Source organism: Tachysurus fulvidraco, chromosome 4 (genome assembly GCF_022655615.1).
Source record: "Tachysurus fulvidraco isolate hzauxx_2018 chromosome 4, HZAU_PFXX_2.0, whole genome shotgun sequence".
NCBI classification, from domain to species: domain Eukaryota; kingdom Metazoa; phylum Chordata; class Actinopteri; order Siluriformes; family Bagridae; genus Tachysurus; species Tachysurus fulvidraco.
Window position 1 is genome coordinate 26372892 of NC_062521.1, and position 9211 is coordinate 26382102.

General features: G+C 40.9%; 1 protein-coding gene across 2 annotated transcripts; it reads left to right on the forward strand.

The window, feature by feature from the left end:
- Positions 1-1078: 1078 nt before the first annotated feature.
- Positions 1079-4282, forward strand: lsm6 (LSM6 homolog, U6 small nuclear RNA and mRNA degradation associated). Of its 2 annotated transcripts, none has more exons than XM_027177611.2 (4): positions 1079-1209; positions 2279-2377; positions 3319-3432; positions 4073-4282. In XM_027177611.2, exons 2-4 carry the CDS (start codon positions 2284-2286, stop codon positions 4105-4107), a joined length of 243 nt encoding a protein of 80 aa, XP_027033412.1. In that variant the 5' UTR covers positions 1079-1209; positions 2279-2283; the 3' UTR covers positions 4108-4282. The 2 variants fall into 2 exon arrangements, with proteins under 2 accessions (XP_027033412.1, XP_027033401.1); XM_027177600.2 differs by having other exon boundaries at positions 1080-1237.
- Positions 4283-9211: the final 4929 nt, after the last annotated feature.

Genomic DNA, 9211 nt, shown 5'->3' on the forward strand with positions numbered 1-9211 from the left:
TGGCATATATCCAGACACATTCAATGGTGATTACTCTAAGTAGTGATTTACTGTAGTGGCCTAAATCACCTTTTCCATATCACTGACAAAACTATATCTGTTTCTACAGAGGGTTCTTCAACTGGATGCAATGGAAAGACCCCATGAATACTTGTACAAGGATGAAGCTGGGTTTAATCTCACCAAAAGGAGAAGAAGAGGCCGTAATGTCATTGGCCATCGGGCCATTGTTGGTGTTCTTGGGCAGCATGATGGCGATGTCACATTATCCTGGGGTTGTCCACCATCATGCCAACCTGGGGCCCTACAACACTCACCAGCTCCTCATTTTCCTCAATCACATGCGAGATGCTCCGTTAGGGCAAAAGGATGATCATCCCATCTATGTTGTTGTTTGGGACAATGTGAGTTTTCACAGAGCCCTCCAGGTTAGAGAGTGGTTCAATATGAACCAAGGTTTTATCAATCTTTGCCTTCCACCGTACTCTTCTTTCCTTAACCCTACTGAGGAATTCTTCTCCTCATGGTGGTGGAAGGTATATGAACGCCAACCTTACACCAGGGTACATCTCCTGCAAGCCATGGGACTTGCCTGTGGTGACATAGGTGTGGAGGCATGCCAAGCCTGGATACGCCATGCCAGGGTTTTTTTTCCCCCTGTTGCCTGGCCAGACAAAATGTGGCCTGTGATGTGGATGAAGTCCTGTGGGCTGACCCAGTATGGAGACATGATGCTGTGGCTGGGTAATGCACTTATTTGTGTATTTTTGTACTTTATTTTTACATGGGCTTACTGTACACAAGCGGCAAATGCATAAGATTTCTGTTTATTTTTACAAGTGCTACGTGTAAATGCACAAGATTTCTGTGTTGTTTTTTTGTACAAGTGCTAAATGCACAGGTTTTTGCAACATGCATTTAGCCTACAGTGAACAATAAACATTTATTTCTCCAGCTTCATGTCCTGAGCATTGTGTTTTCTATTTTTCTGCGTAGTGTTTAGTGACGAGAGAGAGAGAGAGAGAGAGAGAGACTCTATTAACGAGCAATAAATACTTTTTAAGCCATGTTTATCGAAATGCGTTTCCGAATGTCCCGTGAGGGTGTCCGTACTCTGTGATTACTCCTGAAAGCTGATTGGCTGAACACCACCAGCGCTACATTTCACCAAGACGTGCAGTAAACGTTGGAACTAGCGTAGCAACAGACGTGAGTAATAACAGATTTTACGGAATAGGTAGGTGTTATTATATTTTATTATGAGCAGAATTACATTTATATTTGTAGTTGAGAAACGTCTATATGTTCTAGTATTGTACCAGATTTATATAGTCAGCGGTTAAGCTTGAGGAAAGCGTTTTTTTTTCTCCTACCTGTATTCCGACAAAGCGTAGCTTTACGGCGATCTCTGGTGTGATTGGTGGAATGCTGTTGTGGCCTAAAAACTAACCAATCACGTGACAGATTGTTGGCTTTGTCGAATTACGGGTGTGGATTAAAAAAAAGCTGTTAGCGTGCTAAAGTGAACAAAAAAGATAATATAATAATAAAAAAAAAAATAATAATAATAATATAAATATAATAATAATAATATAAATAATAATAATGATATAAATACTACTACTACTACTTATTATTATTATTATTATTATTATTATTATTATTATTATTATTATTCAAGTCAAGTCAAGAAGCAAGAAGTCAAGAAGCTTTTTATTGTCATTTCAACCATATATAGCTGTTGCAGTACACAGTGAAATGAGACAACGTTTCTCCAGGATCAAGGTGCTACATAAAACAAAGACAGGGCTAAGGACATGTAAGTAGTCTTAGCCACATAAAGTGCAACTGTGCAACCTGGTGCAAACAGTGCAGGACAAGACAAGCAAGACAGTGCAGGACAAAAGACAGTGCAGGACAAAAAACAGTGCAGACATTAAGTTACAAGACAATACAAAAAGTACAAAAAATGCAATACACAAAAGACAATACACAGTAACAGAAACAGCGCCGACCGACCAGTGTAAATACTGAATGTTCAAACGATATTTTGTGCAGTAAAAGAATGAACAGCAGCAGGTTCTTAGCAGAACCTGTTATTGTTATTTATTATAAGAGTACGGTGCAATTAAAGAACAAATCATTCCAGTTCATGAAGAATTTCTCCTTTCCTGACAGCCTGTATAGTGAACGTATGTAAATTACATGGATGTGTAAATCAACAGAAGTCACAATGTATTGTACATTTGACTGTGGTGTTATTTTTGTGTCATTACAGCGAACATGAGTGTACGCAAACAAACCCCAAGTGATTTCCTGAAGCAGATCATAGGGCGGCCGGTGGTGGTGAAGCTCAACTCTGGAGTGGATTACAGAGGTGAAGGACGTGTGGATGATCACAGTAGATCTTTCTAACAATGGAATGAAACATCATTTCTCCATAACCTTGGTGCAACACGATAAACCACATAAAGTCGAAAGAAGTCTATTAGTTCCCATGTGAAAAACCTTTTCTTACGTTTACGGGTCCAATACAATCTGCCGTTCCTTTCTATTCCTTTTTTTTTCTGTTCACTTGATTCCTTTAGGCTTTGTTCTATTCCTCTATTTCTTTTATAGTCCCTTCATTTCAATATCCTTACCTTTACTTTCTGTTCCTTATCCTTAACCTTTTCCTTTATGTTTAGTTCGGTTCCTTTCCTTTCGATTTCATTCGTTTCTCTTCCACTTCTTTACATCCCCTTCAGTTCCTGTACTTTTCTGTCTCTTTACATTCTCTACCTTTTTAAAAAATTTTTAATGTTCTGTTCTTTAACATTCAAAATCTTTTCTTTCAGTTCTGTTCCCTCCTTTTCATCCCTTTATAGTTCCCTTCCTTTCCCTTTATAGTTCCCTTCCCTTCTGTTCCCTTCCTTTTCATCCCTTTATAGTTCTCTTCTTTTCAGTTCCTTTACGTTCTTCCTTTACGCTCCTTTCCTTTTTTTCCTTCTGTTCATTTAAATTGATTTCTTTTACATTCCTTTTTTCCATTCATTTCTATTTCGTTCCTTTCTTCTCCGTTCTGTTCTTTTTTCCCTTTTTCGGCTTTATTTTCAATTCATTTCAATTCTGTTCCTTTCCCTTGTTTTGCGTTCCATTTCTTTCCATCCTCTCCTCTTCCTGTACGTTCCATCCATTTTGTAACTTACGTACTGTTCCATTTACATATGTTTAAAATTAATCTTGAACTTTAGGATACAGATTAATGTAATAAACGAGGCAGGGGTGGCATGGAGTGCAGAGTGACCATGAATGAGATCCTCTTGTGTTGCTCCTCAGGTGTTCTTGCGTGCCTCGACGGTTACATGAACATCGCAGTGGAGCAGACGGAGGAGTACGTCAACGGCCAGCTTAAGAATAAATACGGAGATGCGTTTCTCAGAGGAAACAATGGTATGTGGGGAATATTATGTTTTAATATTCAAACCGAATCAAAAGACCAATCAGGAATTACTGGGGAAGGTTTATATTAATGTTATCGTTTCCGTAGCAACAACATGCTCATCTTGCTGAAATGTGCACCGTGGCTCTGTACGCCGATTTCACCAAGTTAAATGGCACTAGAAATGGAAAAACAGTGTGACGTCATTCTTTAAAGGTTCATTAAGTAAAATGAATCTTGTTGGTGATTTTGACCCCACGTGAACTATACAAAGTCTTTAAAATGACCGACACAAAGGTGGTCGGTTTTCCAAGCAGGTTTTTATCAGTGCCCTTATAAGCCAAGTCCATGCTGGTTGTTTATTATTTATTATTTATTTATTTTAATTCTAGATCTTTTCTTGCTTAGGAAAAAAAGAAATACAAAATCTAAATTAAATGATATAAATAAAAAAAAGAATATTGCTAATAGACAATTAATTAATTAATGAATGAATAGAAAATGTTCAAGTTGGCAGTTGATTTAGTTTTGTGTATAACGTCAGGCACCTAAGATGTTATTTCTAATTAATAACTAATAATTACTAATTAGTGAGTTTTTTATTTTATTGTTTTTGTGTGTATTATTTAATTCCTGTTTCCTGTTTTCCAGTGTTATATATCAGCACCCAGAAGAGGAAGATGTAAAAGTTTTCCTGTCCGAAATAAACCAGTTATTTCAGCTGTATCTTTATTTTAATTTTCTTTCTAGCTCTAACAGACTTGTTTTTGTTCAACTCTGTGACTCATTATTTTGTAAATGAAAGTTTGTATCGCTATTACACACACGTGATGCAATAAAATCCTAGTTTTTCCTCACTGACCCGTTTCCTTGGAGTTTTTTTTTTTTGCGTATTTGATGCAGTGCACATCGTTGTAGCTTAATCCCCTCAGACCCTGATCTGTTTATTAGCATGAGGATGCGCTTTTGGAAGAGTCGCGTTGCCAAATACTGCAAAATATAATCTGCTCAGTCTTAGTTTCACGCTAAGTGAAGAGATGGTTCACATGTCCTGATGCTTTTAATAGTCTTGTATTGTGATTAGTGACTTTATCGCTCTACTGCATGTACTGTAGGTTAAGTGTGCATTGTTCAGGTTTATATCAGTGTGGTGTAGTAATTTACCTCAGAGGTTTGGCCATTGTGACAGTCATCATTCATTCATTGGAAAGAGTTGGTGAGGTAATAAAAATTTAACATTTGGCGAGTCATAGTCTTAGGAGGCTAAGCCCCTCATCCCCTCCAACCTTAGCAGCGCCCCAGACGTTAACCCTAAAATGAAATCGCCACAGCTACGTATCATACACGTGTTCAAGTATCGTATCATACCTTATCGTACTCGCCATGATTCCGTCTAACGTCTGTGTAGTTGTCTTACTTAGTTGTCAGCAGTGGCTGAGCCAGAGGGGTGTCTGGGGTGGTACCGAACACCCCTGACATCTGATTAGCCAACCCAGGTGCCATCCCGAATTTTTATTTGATAGCATTGGAAGTTTCATTCTGATTGACATCTCATTTCACCTATCAAAAGAAATCCTCGTTTGACGTTTGGTCACGGCGCCGCTCAACATGTCAAATCCATCAATCAATGACAAGAAAGAGTTGAGAGGTAGAGAAGAATACTGTAACAGACTAATACTAAAAGTTAAGTTTTGAGATTAAACATCAGGATTTAGTTTTCCAGAAATATATTTCAAGTTATGTCGCTGTATAAATTGACGTTAGATGCTATTAACAGATTAATCGTACAAGAGAGATCGGTTCGTTCCCCAGTTTAGCCGTAATATACATTACGTTGACATTTGTGCTAGTTGCCTTGGCCACCCCATGTATAAAACTCTAGTTCTGCCACAGGTTGTCGGAAGATGAGGATGATGATGATAAAGGAGCAAAAAAAATCATGCTCTAACGCTGAGACACATGATTCTGAGACGAGACATCTCACAGAGGTGGGAGCCTACAGATTTGTCGTATCGCTAATCGTCCGTCGTAAGAAAGAAAGTTTGTAAGTCGAAGTATCGTAACTCAAATCTGTACATTCCCTTACATTCTGTTTAGAGCTTTCCACACTGCACTTAACCCTGGATTATCGCCATGCTAACCCACGAGGTAGAGGAAGGTTCCATCCATCTATCCATTTTTTACCGCGTATCCGGAGCCGGGTCGCGGGGGCAGCAGTCTAAGCAGGGACACCCAGACTTCCCTCTCCCCAGACACTTCCTCCAGCTCTTCCGGGGGAATACCGAGGCGTTCCCAGGCCAGCCGAGAGACATAGTCCCTCCAGCGTGTCCTAGGTCTTCCCCGGGGCCTCCTCCCGGTTGGACATGCCCGGAACACTTCCCCAGGAAAGCGTCCAGGAGGCATCCGAAACAGATGCCCGAGCCACCTCAGTTGACCCCTCTCAATGTGGAGGAGCAGCGGCTCTACTCTGAGCTCCTCCCGAGTGACCGAGCTCCTCACCCTATCTCTAAGGGAGCGCCCAGCCACCCTGCGGAGGAAACTCATTTCGGCCGCCTGTATCCGGGATCTCGTCCTTTCGGTCATGACCCAAAGCTCATGACCATAGGTGAGGGTAGGAACGTAGATCGACTGGTAAATAGAGAGCTTCGCCTTGTGGCTCAGCTCTTTCTTCACCACAACAGATCGGTATATCGACCGCATCACAGATTGGTTCCCTTCTGGTTATGAAGTCCATCGTCGTTGTGGTGGTAAACGTGAACAGTGTGAACTGCCGTGGTGTCGGAACGATAGTTACGACCAGTTGTTTAGCAGCAGACGTCCAATCGGATCGTCTCAGCCGGACCGAAGAGAAGTTACAGTTCAGGAAAAACTGCATTTTAGTCAGAAATAATTTAATTAAGAATATGGATCAGTCTGTGTTTTAGGGATGTACAGTGTGTAAAAATCCCAGGTGAAGTATTAGCAGTGTGAAAGGTCAAACAACATTAACCCAGGATTTTTCTTTTCTATTTCTTTTCTTTCTTTTCTGTTCTGTTCCTTTGCCTTTTTCTCCTTTATGTTCAATTCGTTTCAATCCTGTTCCTTTCCCTTGTTTTGCGTTTCGTTCGTTTGTTCCGTTTCTTTCCGTCCTCTCCTCCTCCTGTACGTTCCATCCATTAGTTTTTAAAAATATTTACGTTCTGTTCCATTCGAATATGAGTTTAAAATGAATCTTGAACTTATTGTACTATAATTTTTATGTCCCGTGAAGCTGCTTTAAGGCAATTGGTTAAAAATAAAAATGAATTGGATTCATATTCAGTTCAGTTCCTTTGCATTAGTTTCTTTTTCACTAACAATCCATTCTGTCTTTAGCAACCCAACCCCCCCCCCCCCACACACACACACGCACACTTCTTCATATTCTGTACCTTTCCTTTCCATTCTGTTCCTGTCTCTTCCGTTCCTTTCCTTTCGGTCCCTTCTTCTGTTTCTAATGCTTTACCTTCCATTCCTTTTCTTTCCATTCTCTTCCTTATCCATTTCCTTTCCTATCACTTTCCCATTTCCCCTGTTTCCTTTTCCTTTTCCTGAAATCCGCAACCTGATTGTGATTGAAAGAGAAAAGGACATTCTATGTTTTCCTCGCAGTGACCTCGGCTCTGAACGTGGAGCTTTTTAAAGGTGACCTGATTAGCCGGCGTTCCACCTGGACCTCATTAGGGAAAAGTCCAGCCGACGACCTTTCATGTGATTGGCAAGTCACGGCGTCTGGAGTGGCGATGCACGAGCTGAATCACTGCTCACAGGCTTTAAAACTAATCAAACACTTTATGAGAAGGGAGCACAACCTCTGGGTGTGGAAATGTTTTTGTTTCCTGCGTATTAATATTACCACACGATATGATCTTGTTGCCATTTCAGACGAGGGCATGTAGGTCGGCGGGAGTTTATCAGATGACCCACATCTTTAATAGACCGACGCATGACGAATGTCAGAAAAACCCTGATTAATTACTGCAGCTCATATCGTAGCGCTGTCGGATTCTCGATTCTGATTGGTCAGAAGGGGTTGATACCTTTTCTGTCACAGTAGCTCTGGTAGTGGTTATATGGTAAGGGAACGCGTTTGTGTTACTATGGTACAACAACATACATAGGGACTTTTAGTTTTAAATGCTCCATGGGGAAAAAAAAAATCATATGGTACAATGAAGGATTTTGTTTATTTTATGTTTTTTTTTTTTTTTTTTTTCTTTAAAGGATTCGTCAGTGTGAGCGCTTTGGATCACCGCTAGTAGAACTAGAAACGGATAAATAGAAGGAGAATTTTAACTAAAGAAGATAAATTAGCACAACTTCTGTAGAAAGCATATTATATATATTATATTTACATTATTTCCTGTCCAGTGTCACCTAAATGAGGATGAGGTTCACTTCTGAGTCTCAAGGTTTCTTCCTCATGTCATCTCAGGGAGATTTTCCTTGACACCGTTGCCTGGGGTTTGATCATTAGGGATAAATGTTAGAGATAAATAGTCATAAATAGTGCCTATCTCAGGCATCATCGGGCATCGAGGCAGGATACACCCTGGACGGAGTGCCAACCCATCACAGGGCACACACACACTCTCATTCACTCACACACTCACACACTACGGACAATTTTCCAGAGATGGCAATCAACCTACCATGTCTTTGGACCGGGGGAGGAAACTGGAGTACCCGGAGGAAACCCCCGAGGCACGGGGAGAACATGAAAACTCCACACACACAAGGCGGAGGCGGGAATCGAACCCCCAACCCTGGAGGCGTGAGGCGAACGTGCTAACCACTAAGCCACCATGTCCCCCCGATAAATAGTCATTTAATTTTAAACATTAAAATATTCCTTTTTTCCTCTGGTTCTGTAAAGCTGCTTTGAGACAATGTGAATTGTTAACAGCGCTATACAAATTGCACTGAATTTAATTCTATAGCACCGAAACTGCTTTGACGTCCCAGTTTTGTCTGCAGAATTTTTTGACATCTTGCGCTTGGCAATTTAGCAAACAAGCCCGAGCTCTGTGTCAGTTCATTAGGCTAAGATAAGAAAACCCAATAAACATATGACTCATTAGGCTCTTAATGAGCTGTTATTTTAAACGCTTGGAGTTTTCTCAGCATGGACAGGCTTGAGCTGGACCCGTGTTTTCTTCCGTCTGCTGCATGTGCACGCTCTCTGCCCCTGAAAGGGAGACAAAAGGCTGCCAAGGTCAGGCCTGAGCGCAGGATGAAGGACGCTGTATTGATTCAGCTCTGTCTGTAACAGGAGAGAGAAAAAGAGAGGGGGAGGAAGAGAGACAGAGAGACACAGAGAGAGAGAGAGAGAGAAAGAGAGAGAGAGTAGGATCATTACTGCAACTGTGGCGCAAATGTTGATCCTACTGTAATCAAAGACCTCAAGCTTCCCCTGCGACCTTCCCGCAAACAACCTCGTCGCTTTGCTTGAAGCCTAATTAGCACTATTTGCAGTAATGGCCTTACGGCTAAATGGACACTGTCTTATTAGGGCGACTCTAATGACCCTGCGGCGTCCGTCTCAGATGCAATCTGTTGTCCTGCTTCATTCGTTCTGTGCTTCTTTTTCATTTACATGCAGCATTAATTAGCCTGCGTGCCTAAGGTGAACGGATAAAACACGGTCTCTCCGTGTGGCCGAGATGATTCCTCGTTTTTTTTCTTTTCTTTTCTTTTCTTTTCTTTTCTTTTCTTTTCTTTTCTTTTCTTTTCTTGTGTTTGTACAGTAGAGATCTTTTGCATTAACACAGC